Below are 19,860 nucleotides of genomic sequence, written 5' to 3'. Positions count from 1 at the left end.
AAATTAATTATAATGTTGCTCCGTAACTGCTTGATGTGTAGGCATCTGTTCAAAATGTCAACTTAAAAGTTGATATATGATGTTTTATGTTGTGTTCACAACTTGTTTCAAAGTGCAAACAAAATCTGTTATTGCAGGTTTAAAGTTACCTGGAAATGCAAAACAAATCGGTACAATAAGCTTCCGCGTTAAAATAGTTTAGACTGAAGCAATGATAAATACATATGTATATGAATATGCAACCCTCAGTCTGATCACAGATACAGCGTTTAAACCTACTAGACGTAATGTATGTAAATTTGAGATTGGGTTGGGCTTCCCAGGTATTTTGAAGTCAAGAAGCCAGTGTGCTTTACTGTCATTCCATCGTCATCTCCTGTTCTAAGAGGCAAACCATGTCTGGAACAATGAAAGAATCTGGTAAGTACATCATAGTTTTTAACATAGCTATCTGGTATAAGTATAGTTTGTTTGCATGCATTGTATAAATAAAGTCCTTAAAGTTGCAGGGTTATGCATACAACTCAATATGGACTTCACATTTTATTAAAATGATACGTCTCTTTAGCTGCTAGATTCTTCATCAGCTTTTAACTGTGTCTGTTGTTTAGTGCTGAGCAGGAAAATGTACAGCAGGTTAAATAAATTCTATTCGCTAAAAAAAGCTGTAAGTCTGATGGCTGTGAGACTAAAAGCCCCAAAAAAGACCAATTAGCTGAGGTTAAAATGCTCTATGGAGCTGAGGATAACTGAAAAGTTCAGGTGATAATTCCCTGTGGGTTCATCTCAACAAGAAACATCATGTTATTATCCGGTTAATATAAAAATATTGATGTGAAAGTGCAACTTTAAGGTTTAAAACAAGTTGGTTAAAAGGAACAATGGAAAACTACACCATGTCAGGAATTGTCTCATCATTTTGGGTGCAGGTGATCTTCCCAATGCTATTTCAGACTTCCTGTGTCATGTTTATGTTGTCGTCTCCAACTTGTCTCCTATCGAGCACACAGCTTTGAATACATTTGCCTCTTACAGCTTAAACTGCTTTTATTATTATCAGGAGATCAGAGGCACACATCAGTTAGTGTGTGAATGTGACATTACCGCGTGCTGTCAAAGGTTGACACTTACCCAGGCTGTCATTCAGAGGGCTTAAGGTGGAGGCAGGTTTTTTTCTTCTCTCTTCCCGTCCTATTGCGTCCCATCTTCACACATTTTTCACCACATTTATTCCACATCAGTGACATTTTACACTCTGCCAAACATATTGTTTCCTAACCACCCGTCCCCTTCCCTAATTTGTGTCGCTACTCATCACAGTCACCTGTTGACCTGGACTCACTGAACCAGCTCAGAAAATCTTTTGTAGCTGCCAGCGTCTGTTTTATATTATAATCCTATCAAGTAATCCGTGTTTTCTGGGACTCTGTATCGGCAGATATTCAATATTTTAAAAATCGGATCCAGGGGGTCAAAAATGTTGATCGGGACATCCCTAATAATTATTATATAAAAAAATAAATTAAAAACACAGTTTAATGATTATTATCTCTCTCTCTCTCTCTCTCTCTCTCTCTCTCTCAAATACTTGCCCTTGTGGGAGATTTTGGGTCTCCGTATATTAGTGTGTATTTTGGCTCCCAACGATCACAGAAACAGAGAAATCGAGACAAATTGGAAAAGTTTTAAGGGAAATTTCGCAGTTCAAGGTGTTTTCACTGTTGATGTGTTTAACTGTTTCGCTGTTTCTTAAATTCAAAAATTGCAACATCTTTCCAAAACTCGAGTAATCCTGTTAAATAATCTCGATTTCAATATTGACTAAAATAATCGTTAACATGAGTTTTTTTTTTTGATTCACATATGAATGAGATCTTTGCCTTCTTTATAAAAAGTGAATAATACAGTTAAATATTACCATGGTCAAATACATGAAAGTTGCTGTTATCTTTTATGGTAGCCTGATGTAGAGAGATTCTATGAACTTTCTCATGTTTGTATGTTGTTCATTTTTTTCAGTTTTCAAGGGAGTGGATCTCCACCCACAGACCAACAACGTTAACCACCGCACCAGAGAAATCTCCCTGACTCAGCTGATAGTGAGGCGGGGCCAGGCCTTCAAACTGACCCTTAATCTGAGGCAACCTTTCAACCCTTCTGTTCAGCCGCTCTGCATCTCTGCAGCGACAGGTCGGTCCTTCATTAAATAATTAGTTTTGAGTAGTTGTTAAAGGTCTATGCTTCCCTACATAGCCAAAACGCAATAACTAAATATTTAGTCACAATTGAGTTATGACAGAACTCTGACCTTATAGCATCTCAAACAGCATGTACAATTGTCACAGGTAGATTTCCATTTTGATGAACTGGCAATTCAGTTTGTTGTTCCACATAACTAAATGAGACATCAAGCCCTGCTAAACCCCTGTAAAGGCAACTTAACTTAGTTTAGCTTAATCTAGTTTAGCAGATTTGCAAAAACTGCCATCTCAGCTCCAATGGAATTCATGTGATATAGGGGTTAAGTACAATGAAATCTCATTTAAATGTATAACATTTTTAATTTCAGTATACTGTGGGCTGAATATCCACCTAACAAATCAAAGATTTATTTAATCTACTGTATATGATTGAATGGTTGCAAATGTACAGAACTGCATTCACAAAAAATAACACTGTCTCATAATTACAAGAACCTGATCTTGTAATTTTGAGATCTTTTCTCATAATTATGGGATAACGTGGCCAATTCTTTTTTTTTCTTTTGTGAATGCAATGCGCTTCCCTATAAAATGTCCCAAAATAAAACCGTTCAAATGGAAGTACAGTGAAACGACACATATTGTTAGTTTTCTTTTTTTACATTTACAAAAATCACTTCATCAATTTATACACACAGATTATAACCCACGGCTGCAGCTAGTTAAGGGAAGCTGGCAATAAGGTGTCAATTTAAAGATCTGAATCAACACATATTTTAAAACTTCTATAAAACAAGCTTTTTTTTCTTGTCTGGTTCTATCTCAATTATGTTTTTTTCTTGAATTTTCTTTTTTATATATCTCACAATTATTCTGCTTCCTGTTAACATATAACACATTTTGTACAGTTTCCCCTGAAGCTTGTCCAAAGGCAGACTCTACATTTCTAGGTTTTCTTTATGCTAGCCTGAAAACTTTGCTTCTCAATTTGTTTCTCAATTTGACTTCAAGTACTCTTGGTTTTTGGTCTATTCAAGGGGTTTTATTGACAATACATGATCTATCACATCACTTCTTTAGATGGTTTATCAGTAAAACCAATTGATAATGGATGGATGGATTGGATGGATGGATGGATGGATGGAAATGGATTGATGGATGGATGATGGATGGATGGATGGATGGATGGATGGATGGATGGATGGATGGATGGATGGATGGATGGATGGATGGATGGACGGTTGGTTGGGTGGATGGATGGATGGATGGATGGATGGAGAGTATTGGTACAACAATAAATGAAGGTCTGACTCCCTCAGTGGCTCCTCTCTACAGGCAAACTTCCAACTGAGAAACAGGGGACGTTATCATTCTTCGGTGTCCCAGATGTTGTCAAACATTCACCGTCAGCAAAGGCGGTGTGGAAGGTAGAGCTTGACAAGGGTTCCTCCACAACAACAGGCAACCTGATCCTCACCGTCACCCCCCCGGCTGACACCCCCATAGGGGAGTACACCATGACTGTGAAGCACAGAGATCAGGAAATGGTTCTGGCAAAGCCTGTGGTGCTCTTCAACCCCTGGTGTCCCGGTAGGTTGTCTGTCTCTCTCTCTGTCTGTCTAGTATGACTACCACACTGTAAAAATACTACTACTAGTTACAAGTGAAAGTCCTGCATTCAAAATGTTACTTACCGTAAGTAAAAGTATATACTGTAAGTATAATCAGGAAATTCTTAAATTATAAAAGTAAAAGTAATCAATGCAGAAAAATGTTCCCTGTGACTGTTATATTATTATGTATTATATCATAAGATCATTAATACTCATACATTAATGTAAAAGCAGGATTTTACTGTTGTAGTTGGTTGAGGTAGAGCTAAATTTGAACTATTAACTGATGATTATTTTAATTATGGATTGATCTGCTGATTATTTACCCCATTAATCGATTGATTGTTTGTAAGAATCTTCACAATGCTTTTGTTTAAAACTATTTAAATAGTTACCAATTTATTTTCTGTCAATCAAATAACTGATTATTTAACTCGACTAATCATTTCAGCTGTACTTGTGTAAACTGTTGGGTAGTTTAATGTAGACTTTGTTTGTAATGTAACTGAAGCTGTAGTGAAGTAAAGTACTATTACTATTTCCTTCTTAATTGTTAAAGTAGCAAAGTGGCATGAAAGGAAACACTCAGGTAAAGTATACGAGTAGTGAGCATTTGTACTTAATTACAGTACTTATTTTTTTTTTTTTATTCCATCGTTTGTCTGTCTGTCTGCATGAATTCTGTCTCTGTAGATGACTGGGTGTATCTGAAGGATGAAAATGAGATAAACGAGTATGTGATGAATGAACAAGGAATTATCTACAGAGGTAGTAGCAACTACATCGGCTACTGTAACTGGGACTTTGGACAGGTACACACACACACACACACACACACACACACACACACACACACACACACACACACACACACACACACACACACAAGGCTTATATGGGTTCTCGAGGTTGTGACAGTGGCAGCCAATCACTTTGCTACATTCCCCCAAAACACTATACAAACACTATACACTACTGAATACTTAATGTTTACATTTGAATAACACTGATTTAATAGCACTGAGTCATTTTATTTTTTAAAACCAGTCCTACTGAATTTGGCCGGTCTGAATTCCCTTTACTACTTTAATACTTTCAGTACATTTATGATATCCAATATTCAACATCCAGGCTTATCCCTGGTATCTCGAATATTCCATATCTGGAATTTTAGTGTCTGAATTTTGCCAGGAGTAAGGAGTAGGGGCAATTTGAATATATTCTACTCTGCTGCTTAGAGCATAAGATGTCTCTTCAATTATATTCCCATCCTCAGTTAAATACCACTGTATTGGCATGAATGAAATACAATCTTCCTGTCTCCTTCTGTCCAGTTTGAAGACGACATGGTGGACATTTGTTTGAGGATGTTGGACCTCAACCCCAAGTACATGAAAGATCCCGGTGACGATGTCTCTGCTCGCTGTAACCCCATCTATGTCAGCCGCGTGGTCAGCGCCATGGTAGGACATGCTCTCTGTGTTTTTATCCATGCTGGCGGCAGCCGTAGCCGGAGGGACTATGTTTTCATCCCTTGTCCATCAGCACTTACGTTGTCTGTCTGTCCCATTCTTGTGAACGCGATATCTCAGAAACCCCTGGAGGGAATAACAAATTCAAGTACAAAACAACTCTCAACTACTGCCAGAAAATGCTTACTTACATTGTAACCTTGGTTCTCTGAGTGAAGAGACTATATTTCCACCATACTCCACCAATCTTGTGTCTCGTCTCGTGAGCTGGGTGTCTCGTCACACCCCTAACAACCTATTTCCATTTTAGAATAATACATTTTATTGGATTACGATTATTAACGCTTTATTGTGTAGGCATCTCTAATGTTGCAGCAGGTAAAAGTGGAGCTAATTGTAACTACTTTATGTACTGCTAGCTGGTTTCACCTGTTAAAACACATTATTAGTTAATTTATATTTTGTATTAATAACCTGACTCTGCAACGTGACTAAAGTTATCAAAATAAATGTAGAGGAGTAAAAAATATAATGTTTCCCTCTGAAATGTAGTGGAGTAGAAGCATAAAGTAACATAAAATGGAAAGTTTCAAGTAAAGTAAAGGGTACCTCAACACTGTATTTAAGTACAGTACATGAATAAATGTACTTAAATGTACCATCATTAGATGGTGAACATGGAAAAGATCATACCTTTTTTGTTTGCTTTTGAAAAAATCTTTTTTGGCTTATTATGAAGTTTGAAACTAATAACACTTTATGACCTACTAACATTCACAACTTCACACAGACTCAATGGGATTTAATAAAGGGTTTCTCACTTTATAATTAACCATCAGACCTACACTTATACGTGTTTGTAAATAATTCATACTTTTTTTCAATAAGCTTGAAGTTTAACTTTGAAATCAAATAGTCGGTCAGTCAAAAGTTTTCTGTTTGCAGTAGAGAAACTCTATGTCATCTTTCAATTTCATGCAGTTCCACGTATTGGCAGTTGGGTTATCTCACTGTAATAGTTCTGTAAATGTTAGTTCCAATAAAGAGCTAAAGAAGAAGATGTAGATGCTATAGTTTTCAAGATATAGAAAGACTTGGCAATGGCGTCTTTAAGAAAAAAAAAAAGTTACATTATAAGAATGCAAATTTACTTGTTTTCTTCCAGGTCAACACTAATGATGATCGTGGTGTCCTGGAGGGAAACTGGTCAGATTCATATGCGAATGGGGTCTCACCCACTCACTGGACCGGCAGTTACGCCATCCTTAAGCGCTGGTTTGTCTCCGGCTCCCGGCCGGTCAAGTACGGGCAGTGCTGGGTGTACGCCGGTGTGATGTGTTCAGGTAACGTCAGAGGCTACGTTTACAGTACTGTTGTATGTAATGTTTTGGTTTAAAAACGAATATCTTTTGCCATGTTTGTGCCTCACATTGGCACTACTCTGGCATTTCCAAGCCCCTAAAACGGGGACATTTTAAAACACTGCTGTCCCTGTTTTGGTTTACAAACTTCAGGGTGGCGTTGTAGTCTGGACGGGCACAAACCTGATTTTCAACCGCAGAAAAAAGATTTTGTTTTGGGTAACCTTAAGTAGTACTCCCGGCACACAAACACATGTTTCCTGGGTGGAAGTCTTGTGTTTTCCCTGGGACACAAACTCCGCGCCTCGCTTCAAAGCCCTGTGTTTTTGGACACACCCATCCACCCCGACCTCCTCCCAACACTGATCTTCGCACTCTTATAAAATGGCAGTTATTGTGGTGCATACAGTAATACATTCGTGGAATACATACAATTTACAAATTACAGTGCAATCCTTTTCGTAGCTAATATGTACGACTGGTTCATGAGAACAGCATGAATGCAAACAACCCAACAGTCCACCTATGACTACAAAGTCAGATCCAAAGGTGTGCAAACCTGCATGGGACACTTTATTGAAGTCTGACTTTGTCTGTCTTGCTGTGACAGTAAATAAAACACCTTTTCACTTGGGATGACATTCATGATTTTGGCACCATGGCAGCTTAGCAAAGAGGATAACAACATGCAAAAACAACAAGCTACAAATTCTGACTCAGATCTTTGTGTTTGGTTCCAGTGATGCGCCTGCTGGGCTTCCCCTGCCGCGTGGTCACCAACCGAGTCAGCCCACGACAACGATAGGAATCTGACCATCGGCGTGTACCACGCCCGACTACGGAGTCAGAGAGACACCATCCCCAGACAGCATTTGGTGAGAGACAGAGGCTATTATTTTACTAAAATATTGCTTTCTACCATGGCAGTCCTACAGTCCTCGTTCTGAAGCTGATACAAGGCTTCTCAGTCAGTATGGAGAAGAAAAACGATTACAGCCACAAATTACTCTTTCATCGTACATATGACGTGTGTATTGTATTAAAAAATCAGAACTTATCATTTTAACATTGTGACTTGTTAGTGTGTGGTGTTTTTTGGTGTTTGGTGAAATGCTCATTCTTGACATAGAGATAGAAGTAGCTGTCTAAAGGGCCAAATAAAACGTATTCCCACTCAAAACCTTAACCTGAATATCGCAGTTCATATGTAATAATCTTTGACTTAAAACTTGACTTGGACTTGAGTCAGACTTGAGTCGCTCTTCTCTGTAATCGTGACTTGACTTGAACTCACACACTGATGACTTGGACTGGAGTTTTCATGAAGTCAGATTTGTTAGTCTGTAACTGTTTCCTACACGAGTCCTGGACTCATGTCGCTATTCTCTGGACTCTTGACTCGACTCGGACTTTAACTCAGGTACTGGTGACTCGACTAGGACTCGCACTTAGACTCGGACTTTACAGTTAGTGACTCGACTACCAACACTGGTCTCCACAAACTAAACTTAAATACGTAAATATTTTCATCCCCAGCTAATCTCTAACTTTGTCTGTCTGCTGTTTGGTGCGGTTAGGGACAGTGCTTTTTTTTTCTGAAAATGGAAACAAAGCTATGGAAGCGGTGAGAGTAAACCAAAAGAATAAACTAGGCACTAATGCCGCGTTCTATTTACCTCGGAATTCGGGATCCGGAACTAGGAATGATGTCATACCTGAGTTGAATGCGTTCTATTTAAAACTTTCATTGGTCTCATTAGCTCTAGCCCGGTTAGCTATTGTTAGCAACCAGTTCATAACAACGCATTACGCCGTTTTTTGTGCATGCAAAGAGAGTAACAACATGTCCACAGATAGAAGTTGGACATGCCTGTGTGAACGACTGATTTACTGTCACAAATAAGACAGAAGTGCTTATAACTTTATGTTTCTGCAGCTTTCACAACTGTTGATACAGGGGGCAGCCATGTTGGATTTTGAACTTGGGCTACTGCGAGGTTGTATAAGTTAAAAGTAAATTCGAGGTCAGTGGGGCGTGTTTCCGACTTTGACCTCGTAAAAGCGAGTTCCGAGGTTAATAGAACGCGGCATAAGTATGCCATTAAATTGTCAGGTTAAAAAGGTTTAAGGCATGAATCATTTTTCTGGAGAAGTGTTGGCAGTTTTTATAGGCCACATCAAAGTAAAGAGGTGTGACACATTCTCAGGGCTATTATCATGTCAACGTGACACACACTACTGACATCTCTGTGGTGACTTAAACTTTTAATTAGCTGATTGAGGCTATGTTCACACTTGGCATCTTTTTTGTCAAGAAAAAGTTGACTAGAGCGCTTTTATAGTAAAAAATTTGAAGCTGGCAGCGTTTTGGTTCCAAAAAGCAGCCAAAAGGGTCTTCTGTTGCTTTAAAGTGTTCATATTATGCTTTTTGGCTTTTTCCCCTTTCCTTTATTGTGTTATATATCTTTTTGTACATGTTATAGGTTTACAAAGTGAAAAAGCCCAAAGTCCATCCCAAAGGCACTTACTGTCTTCCAGAGAAAACACAGTTCACAAACTGCTCCAAACAGCTCTATTGTAGTCCAGCCTTTACTTCCGTAACGAAAGTTATAATGCTCGCCTAGCTGCTAGCATGGCATGACCTCATGCTCTGCAACTGACAAGCCAGCAGTGCTTACCTAGCTACTGCGCATGTGCAACTCCCAACAAAGATAGGAACAGAAGTGAGATGTGTCACTCTGTAGCTGAAACAGAGCGCTCAACACACAATGTGTAGTCCAACAAAAATATGGTGTTTTTTGAAAATTAAACCATGTAAACCTATTCTGGTACAACCTCTAAATACAATTATGAACCTGAAAATGAGCATAATATGAACACTTTAACATCAACTACTGCCACAGTATCCTAGTGCGCTATGTGGAGCGGTGCTACTAAGATTAGATAAAACAAAGCGGTGGAGTGAGTTGGAGAAAGAACAGAGAGAGGTAGCAGTGCTGCTAACGTTACATAAAACAAAGCAAGTTAACTGTACAGGGCGCACCCAGTCATACCGTATAACTCGCTGTGCTCCGAACTTTTTTCAACTTTAAAAACTGCAGGAAAAAAAGTTGGTGGTGGTGTTTAAAAAGCCCTCAGGACTTTTTTGAAAACACGGTTTACTCCATATGAAGCTCAGCGCAAATTCTTTCAGGAAGACGTCATTACCCCAATCACTACTCATTCTTAAATCAAATCAGCTGTTCAAGAAGTGACGTGTCAGTTAAACCAATCAGACTCGGCCACGAGATTCAAGGGCCAATCACAGCCTTACAACTCTGCTTTAAATCTGTTCTCTCCTTGTGCTGTCAGCTGTCGGTTCAGGCAAAGCGCTGGACCCTCCTCCTCCCCTGCCTCCTCCGGTAGTTGTGTTTCTCCGGCTGAACGCTCCGTTACCTCTTCGGTCCGGTCTCTGGTCTCTTTGCCGCCGCCACCGGTGTCTGGGCTCCATCGGGGGGTTATGTTCCTATTCCCTACCCCTTTAAGATGATTATTAATTTGATGGAGTCCAATCTCCAAAAGACTTTGTACATTCAATATCATACAGTTGTACAATAAATATCTTTGCATATCTGCAAACGAAGTCTCTCCTGATTAAAATAGGATTATAATGTAAAACATACACTGGCAGCAGACGGCAAGTGTTAAAATAGCCTAAGAATGTCATCTTTGTGTTGGAAACTTTAACTGTCCCATGATGCTTTAAAATACTATATTTGAGCCTTCACGTCAAATGCGCAGCACAAAATAACATAATACTACGACACCAGAAAACAATATTAGTAATACTTTGTGTGCTGGACCTTTACGGACCTTTTTGGAATATGTTCTTCTAAACAAGAATAACACACTGTTGTCCATTGAGACTAAAAATATGAGCATTGAGAACTTCATCTTTTGACAAAGAACAAAACAAAAAGTCCAGTGCTGAAGAATTCCCCTGTTCTAGTTTGGATGGTTTATGTTGTGCTTTGTTACAGGAAGAACTTGATTTTTTTGTTTTGTTTGCCTTCCGCATTTTAGAATCAATCTGTTAAACTTAAAGCCTACAGGTCACAGACACTGTGCATGGACTTTTCAGTGAAGTAGGACAAATCTTGTGTCCAGCAGTTTAACTTTTGAACTGAAAAATATTTGCATATTTATATGCTCTAGGTTTTTTCAGTGAGGAAGGAATATAAATCTTTTTGAAGACATTTTAAACCATGTAATATAACTTTTTTTGTGGAAGAAAAAGACATTAGAAGCAAATGATTTCATATGTCTCAAGACATGTAAAAAGGGCGTCTTAATATTCTAAAATATTATTGTTAAATATAATTTTCCAGTGTTTTATTTCACATCTACTGCACTGTTGCAGAATCTTAAAGTTGTTTTGTATTTTAGGAACTTTCACGTGTGGGTGGAGGCATGGATGAGGCGGCCAGACCTGGCAAAAGACGGCAAATATGACGGCTGGCAAGTTCTGGATCCAACACCACAGGAGAAGAGCCAAGGTACAGACTCTCTTGTTTATCTCCATAACTTTAAAGAGTCTCTATTATACTCATTTCAGTGTCACATTTGTACTCTTGAGGTCGACTAGCATAGGTTTACCTGCTTTGATGTTCAAAAAACATTTTATGTTTCTCTGTTTCTATTCTTAAACAGGTCAGCTGACCTGAATAGAAGTGGGCATTTTGACCTGAAAGTTCTTGAATTTATTTGCCGTAGTGCTTTTGTTTTGAAAGTCCCTTTAAAGTTACAATGTGTATACTTTGTATGTTATTGCAGGAAATTATGATGGCACATGTAAGTTAAAACACCCCCAGTTGCTTTTATCACAGTGTCATTCTTTGCACCACCAGATGGCACCAAAGGGAGGAATTTTAAAATCCTTCAGACACAAAAATAAGACAAAACTATTCTGTCAGTTGCAAAGGTTGTTACTTTATTTCCTGATTTGTCCTGTCTCTCCTCCTGTAGGTGTTTACTGCTGCGGTCCAGCCCCCGTCGTAGCCATCCTGAACGGAGAAACAGACCTCAAATATGACACCCCATTTGTCTTCGCTGAGGTCAATGCCGACTGCATCGACTGGCTGGTCAGTGAGCAGAGCTTGATCTCATCAATGCCACATTTAGTGAATTTAGTGTAAAAAAATAAAAATAAAAAAGACAGAAAAAGTAAAACAACCAAATGCAACTTTGGTCTTTTTGTTGTTTCTATAGTTTGTGTTTGTGTGTCCTGTCAGGTCAAAGCTGACGGTTCAAAAGTGAATATCTTCTCTGACACGGCGAGAGTCGGTCAGAATATCTCTACCAAGTCTGTCGGCTCCAATAAGAGGATGGACATCACCGACAGCTACAAATACAGAGAGGGTGGGTTCACCTGACAAACAGGTCACACAAGCAGCTGTACATTATTACAATAGTGGCTCTGAATATTGACTGAATCACTACATTTACAGGAACAGAGAAGGAGAGGTCTGTCTTTCACTACGCCACCACCAGAGACCTCTCCAAGGCTGATGCGATTGAAGAGGAGGGGAGAGGAAGTACGGATGTAGTAACCCCAGGCATCCCCCCTCAACCTCCGTCACAGCCAATGTCCATGTATTTTGAAGAGGTGCGTCACAGAAACTCCCTGAATTTTCTCTTTAGAGCTATTGAACAGGATGTTTTTTTATGTTATATTCAGAATTTTTCTGTTTTTGTGGCTATAATATATCATTTTAAACCAGCACTTATGGGGCATCTTGGTGGGGTTTAGGATCAAGCTCAAATCGCAACAACTACGGTTTGAATACCATTGGGGACCTTTGTTGCTTTGTTGTTTCCAATCCCTCTCCCCTCCAGCCACATATATTGTCTCTTTTCTAATGAAAGCAAAAATATCCATAAAAAAACTAACCTTTGAAATATCAACTTGTTTCTTTTTTCTGCTTTGTTGTGAATAAGTTACACCTCATCTTTCAAGATCACTGCATCTACACACAAATCAAAACTTGCATTGACTTACGTACAATGACATTTCAAAAATCAAAACCAAGGCAGCTCCATTCTTCAAGTTTGACAAACTACATACATTAGTTCCTAAATAGTCTAGGAACTAAATAGTCTATCAGATTTTTACTTATGCATCCTCACTTGAGTAAAATAAAATTAATAATTAAGATATTTATCCAGGGGGAAGTTGTTGTGCAGTAGTTGCAATACAAAGTGGGAAGAGTGAAAATATAAAGGTCTAAGATAAGATGCAAATGAGTTGCAAATCCATATTTAAAACAATATATAGGCTAAAAATGCCAAAAACAGGTTAACGGTGTGGGTCAAAAAACTATAAACTTTACCTCTGATTTGTTACTCCTAAATGCAAAATGCATCCTGTTGCTTATACACGACCATTTGTCTTTATCTAAAGCCATGACAAGGTCATTGCCCCAGATTTGTAAGAGAAGAAGAGAAGAGAAGAAGTGCAACAATTAGATAGAATACCATAACGTTCTTTGCTTTTACTTTTGATTAGTGGCAGTCTTTATCATCTAATTCTGGTGCTCAAACCATAATTTATTTTCTTTTATTAGAGAATGCCCAAAACTCAACATAACCACATTTCAAAATCATCAGTAATGACCAGGGTATCCTATCTCCATCAAGTCAGTTTTATTAATATAGCCCATCCATCCAGCCTGAAAAACCTCCCTAGGGAGGAGCTCGGGGGCATCCTCACCAGATGCCCAAACCACCTCAACTGTCTCCTTTCGACGCAAAGGAGCAGCGGCTCTACTCAGTGTTCCTCACGGATGACTGAGCTTCTCACCCTATCTCTAAAGGAGAGGCCAGCCACCCTCCTGAGGAAACCCATTTCGGCCGTTTGTACCCTGGATCTTTCGGTCATGACCCAGCCTTCATGACCATAAGTGAGGGTAGGAACGAAAATTGACCGCCAGATCGAAAGCTTTGCCTTCTGGCTCAGCTCTCCTTTTGTCACAACGGTACGATAAAGTGAATGCAATACCGGCCCGCTGCGCTGATTCTCTTGAATCTCCCGCTCCATTGTCCATTCACTCGGGAACAAGACCCCAAGGTACTTGAACTCCTTCACTTGGGGTAAGGACTCTTTCCCCACCCGAAGTAGGCACTCCATCGGTTTCCTGCTGAGAACCATGGCCTCAGATTTAGAGGTGCTGATCCTCATCCCAACCGCTTCACACTCGGCTGTGAACCGATCCAGTGAGTGCTGAAGGTCACAGACCGATGATGTCATCAGGACCACATCCTCTGCAAAAAGCAGCAATATGATCCCCAGTCCACCGAACTGCAACCCCTCCCCACCACGACTACGCCTCGATATCCTGTCCATGAATATCACAACCCACAGGATTGGTGACAAAGCGCAGCCCTGGCGGAGGCCAACCCTCACCTGGTCTAACGTCCAATGTACTGCCGAGAACCTGGACACAGCTCTCGCTTCGGGCGCACAGGAATTGGACGTCCACAAATCTGCCTCAGGGGACATTCGCTAGCTTCCCAGATAATTTCAACCAAAACAAACAAGCGTTTTGTAATAGTTGTTACCTGTAATTATGGATAGGGTGGTGGTGCTTGTTAAGTATGAAGCACACCCAAATAAGAAATGCTTTTGTGGCAATGTGGTGTAGCCTCCCCAGGCATAAACACTTTCACTATCTCATGGTACATCACAAGCTTGAGCATGTAATGGCCTTTACGTAACATTTAAAACATCAACCGCATCAAAGACAAAAAAATTGATTTGTTTTAATTAGTGTAATCTTCATCAATAGGTGCGTTTGTTACGATCGCCTATAGTTCCCTGCGAAGTGGACTGCACAGGGTATTCAGACATGTTAAATAAGATTCCAAACCATAGGGAGCAAACATGCTCAGTTAAAAGGGAACTATGAAATGTGTAGGGAAGTACTGATCACTTCACAGGAAGTTGCACCTCGCTGAAATGACACCGAACATCTTAAATGTACATTAATCACTTTATTCACAAGTTACAGACTTTTCAATAGAATAAGTTTTGTAATGGTATCAGTTTTCGTTTGAATATTTCAGTGCAGTAGTGTAAAATGTCCACAGTAGCAGCAACATATCCAAGATGTTTACGTTACCAGGGTGACGCATTACCAGTAAGTGATATCTGCGTTGGTGACGTTGCACATTGTTCCGAATGAAGGAATCGTGTCGAGGAAAGTTCCCTTAACCGACATTTCCTGAACAGGGAGCAGGAAGTAAACTGTGGAACAGAACACAGCTAATGTCTCAGTCCTCTCATTGTGTGTGCTGTTGCAGGTGACCCCACCAAAGAACTGTGAGGATGTGAGATTGATGCTGGTGCTGCAGAGTAAGAGCAGTGCTGCCATGCGACTGTTCATCAGCATCAGGGTCCAAGCCATGAGGTACAACGGCTCACCAGCTGGGACCATCCAGACCGAGGTCAAGGAGGAGACACTGCTGCCTGGGAAAGGTGAATCTTCTTCTGTGGGTGCTTTTCTGGACAAAGATGTTGCTGTTGAATTTTGGGGGCAGATAAGACAGAAAAACAGACAGATATCTCAAAGGGTGGGCAAATAAAACCAACTCTATCTGTGTGTCTAGAGAACACAAGGGTTAGGTGAGAAAACACTGTATGCTTCTTGGAATTTGTTGTAAATCGACTTTAAATCTCTCTTCTCTTTCTTTGTCTCTTGAAGAGCTCTCTGTCCCTATCCAGGTCCCGTTCTCGGCCTACTATAAACCCATGATGGAGTGTGACATCATGAAGGTTTCAGCCTTGGTCACGGGCAAAGAGAAGCCAGATAACACATACCTGGCTGTGCATGACGTCGTGCTGCTTGATCCTCCTATTACCATCACGGTCAGTAAAAAACATCTGCCTTTAAAATCAAGTTATCTAGCTTTGTAACTAAATAATATCAGCTCAGTGTACATAACAATATAGTCCCCAGACCTTCCTCCACAGCGCTTCGGAGGAGGGTCTTGCTAGTCCACACAGCATTCTGGGATGGGAGAAAAACGTGCTCTGGTTTTTTGGCATTTCTTTAAACCAAAAGTTAGCGCCAGAAGGAACTTGTTCTGGTGGAACGTGCTCATTCAAAGGTTGTTTAAGTCGTGCAACAGAAAACTCAGATTGGACAGATAGTCTAGCTAGCTGTCTGGATTTACCCTGCAGAGATCTGAGGAGTTAACCATAGTCCTCAGAAATCCTCCAGAGTTTAGAATGCCAACTCAAAGAAAGAGGAAGGTGACGGACATCCGGCAGAATTTCAGGCGACAACTGAACAATCCGGGAAATAAAACGTCGTTGATATAGACTAATAACAAGACTACGTCTACAGCCACGCTTTCGGCTCTGTGACGTCATACTAAATGAGTTAAATGCTAACCTCAGTATGCTAACATGCTCATAAGTAATGTCTAGTGTCTTAGCATGCTAACATTTCCTAATTAGCACTAAACTACAAATGATGCTGATGGGATTGTCATTTGTTTTGCAGGTATTTGGTAATAATATGAAGTATTGGACTAATTGAAATTCAATCATTTGTCATGAGGGGGGCATTAATGTGTGCACAAATTTAATGGCAATCTTTCCAAAAGTTGTTCAGACATTTCACTCAAAACCACAAATGTGAAATTTGGGAAATCATTCAAATGATTATGTTGAATCCTCTGGAAACCATGAATGTCTGTGTTAAATTGAGTTATTTCACATGATGAGATAAACCTTTTACCAACCAGTGGCACTAAAGGTCAGGGGTCACCTATTTTATGTTATATTCTTCCCTCTTTCATGTTACAAGATATGACAATGATAACCCGGACAACGATGGAATATTAACCGTTTATTAATACAACAGCATGGCTAACACCAACAACCGAGGCCAAAGTTACCCACAATCCATCAGGTGTATCCCAACTATGGATCTAATAATAGACCAAAATACACAACAACCTAGTCTCACATTGCTAGACCTATCTCTACAGCGCTGTGTCAGCACTGCAGTATGGTCTGGCTGCAGCACCTATCTATTCTGGGGTAGGGGACAAAACCGTTCTGGCTTGTTTTTATTTCTTTAAACCAATCATAGCCATCCTGGGTGGCACTAAGACCCAGATGCAGCAACGGTGCCCTTGCAAAAGAAATAGCAGAGATATCAGAAGGGGAGGGACATCATGTCAGGCTTTTTCCATTATTTATCCATTGAGCCAGACTAGGGATCACCAGTCTCGGATTGTGTTAAGTTTCATGGCAATCCATCCAAAAGTTGTTTAGATATTTCAGTCTGGACCATAGACAATAGAAAGATAGAAACAATAAGTACATTTGTTCCTTTTTTTTTTTTTAAAGACTTCTCTGACAGCTTTAGTTACTTTTCAGATGACCGTTTTTCATCCCCTTCCTGTCCAGTGAAACCCATGTATCTCCAGATGTGTTGATGTTGAATGTTTGTGATGAAGTGAAGGATGGAGGGTTCCTTTATGTGTTGAGAACATTCTCCTCTTTCTTAAGCTAAATAAAGTCTTTAAAAAGCCTCTTGATTCAGCTGGTAAATGCATTGTCACAAAGCTGAAAACAGGGCTGTTTTCCTAACACCATATAATCTGATAAAATGTGTGTGTTCCAGGTTTCTGGTATAACCAGACTGAACAGAGAGGCAGAAGGGGAAGTGGTTTTCATGAACCCGGTCACCGAGACGCTGAAGGAGTGTACTCTGACTATCTCTAGAAGTGGCCTGTTGAAAGAGGACATTGAAGTCAAGTGAGTGTTTGTGTGTGTGTAGTTTTTTTTTTCTTTCTTTACAATGTATTAGTCTGTGGGTTAACTCTAGTTGGTAATCCGTTAATGTTGCAATATACACAAGATACAAAAGCACAAAGTTAATGACTTATACTTTTTTATTAGGACTGGGCAATTGAGTAAACACTTTCTTGGCTCAAAATGACTCACCGTTAGTCGGCTACGGCCGCTGAACAGGCTTCACGTTGTAAACAGCCGTGGCCCTGCTGGCCTGGTCCTCCGGTAACGTTAGCAGTTATCGCATGTTAGCATGGCGGCGTTAGCCGCCAGTCGGGATCACTTTACTGGCTGTGTCTCAATTGTTTTTGTGAGTAACCAACTTGAATACTCTATATAATTCAATGTGAGTACACAAATGTTGAAATGACTGAAAATACCCGTCCCTTGTAGCTGTGATAAATTAGGCTGAAGATTGTTGGTTTGCATATTTACAGGTATATCTGGCAACCCAGCCTGGATGTCAAAATGAGCAGTTGATACCAACACACAGGCCAAAACACAAACAGATATTCCGTCACGGAACACAAATTTCAAAGGAGAAAATACTGGCTTTAGCATTGTTGTCAGAAAAGATGACATATTGTGGTAATTTTTGGATTTAATACAGTAAATACATTTCAGTCAGTCGGTCCACAACAATTTCCCCACCATTTCGCAGTTTTCATACCTGGAGGCTGATATTTACCTAGGAGGGCAAGTATTTGTGCACTTAGATTGATTAGGGCTGGTTTGAAATGTTTTAAAAACTTTTGCCAATCTTATATGCCGACACCAAAACTTTTTTTGTTTTTCTACAAAATCATTTTTTTTATTTAACAAAAGAATTCAAACATTCAAAGATTATGAATCTGATCTGGGTTTTTTTGCGTTACTTGCAGGATTCCAGATTTGAAGAAAAACAACCGAATATGTGTCAAGTTCCCCTTTGTTCCCTACAAGCCCGGTAGGAAGACTCTCGTGGCCAACTTTGACTGTTCCACCCTCAGAGACATCAAGGGCAGCGGCACTGTCGATGTAAAGCTGTAACTTCTCTGTATCACTGAGTAAGAGTCACACACGTTGTAGGTTCAAGTTTGTATCTTGCTATCCATATATATATATATACACATATATATATGGAAGAGCAAGTGGTAAAGGACCTATTTTGCCACTTGCTCTTAAAAGACATCAAATGCTACATTCTACAATGTTACATCCAATTTAAGACCTACACACAAGGCATTGAATACCAGCTTTTGAAAGCCGCAAACATTTTAGCCGCATTTTATAGTGATGTGATATTCCTGAAATGTCAGAAAGTCAAAACATTTCCTGGAAATGCTAATTCATCAAGTTAATTCAATTATATTTGATCAGACATGCATGTCTTGTTTGAGATAATAAAATCACAGTCATGCTCTAAGTAGTTCAACTATTGTCAATTCATGTCATTGTCAAGATCCCTGTTTGAACTTGTGTACTTACTAAAAAAAGAAAAAAAATGTATTACATTGCTGACTAATAAGAAAACACTGCTCCCACCAGGCACAAAGCCAGCAATGGGTGGCAGTGGCACTGGCCCCACCCAGTCAAGTTTGATCAAAATAATTTTGTTATCAATAAATATTAAAAACAATATGAACACAAGGAAATAAAGAAATATAAACTTGTTGAGTTGTGTGTATTGAATTTCTGATTAAAAAGGAACTGTTGAAAAGAGTCCTGGGAGTCCCTGGAATGTAGTTGGTAACAGGGTAACACTTTATTTGAAGGGGTGTGTATTAGACTGACATGACACCATCATTATGACATCTGTCATGAACATGGAGTCATTTTGAGTATTCATGACTGTCATTAAGTGTCATTCGGCAAATTATGACACTTTTAATGCAAAGTTAGTATTGTCCGAGATGTCTTTGTCATGACATCTTGACATTAAGGAAGACAACAATCTCTGTGTTATGACAACTTGACATTAAACTACACAATACAACCTGTCGATGTCTTTGTAATGACAACTTTACATTAACCTAGACAACATAACCTGTCATATATATGTTATGACAGTCCCAATGATCAAACTTTAATAAACTATTTAGCTTTATGTGTTAATGTTACATTAAACTGTCATTAAGAGGTTGTTTTTTACATTGGCTGTCAATAATTGCGTCATGAATATTTTCCCTTGACCTCAAGTAAAGGAAAACTATTTGGACCTGTCACGGAGTTTGATTTCATCATCAAATGCTTACATGACGGGTAAAAAAACAAACAACGTAGAACTATCATGTACATACAAAAATTAAATTCCCCACTTGCTCCATACTGGGGGGTCTTTTTCTTCCTCCAAGCTCTGATCCTCTACTAGTGGCCTGGTAGCCTGAGGGC

At 39.5% G+C, this 19,860-nt stretch overlaps 1 protein-coding gene across 1 annotated transcript; it reads left to right on the top strand.

Moving 5' to 3' along the window:
- Positions 1 to 371: 371 nt before the first annotated feature.
- LOC114553675 (protein-glutamine gamma-glutamyltransferase 5-like) lies at positions 372 to 18,537 on the top strand. Its single transcript, XM_028575013.1, has 15 exons — positions 372 to 420; positions 2,020 to 2,190; positions 3,537 to 3,791; positions 4,508 to 4,626; positions 5,149 to 5,277; positions 6,452 to 6,629; positions 7,462 to 7,522; positions 11,073 to 11,182; positions 11,652 to 11,767; positions 11,918 to 12,044; positions 12,134 to 12,291; positions 14,985 to 15,159; positions 15,386 to 15,549; positions 17,321 to 17,454; positions 18,372 to 18,537. The coding sequence occupies exons 1-15, from the start codon at positions 396 to 398 to the stop codon at positions 18,517 to 18,519; spliced, it is 2,070 nt and encodes a 689-aa protein (XP_028430814.1). The 5' UTR covers positions 372 to 395; the 3' UTR covers positions 18,520 to 18,537.
- Positions 18,538 to 19,860: the final 1,323 nt, after the last annotated feature.

The sequence above is a fragment of the Perca flavescens genome, chromosome 4 (assembly GCF_004354835.1).
Source record: "Perca flavescens isolate YP-PL-M2 chromosome 4, PFLA_1.0, whole genome shotgun sequence".
NCBI classification, from domain to species: domain Eukaryota; kingdom Metazoa; phylum Chordata; class Actinopteri; order Perciformes; family Percidae; genus Perca; species Perca flavescens.
The sequence above is the reverse complement of the archived record's forward strand: the minus strand, read 5'-3'. Positions and strand labels throughout refer to the sequence as shown.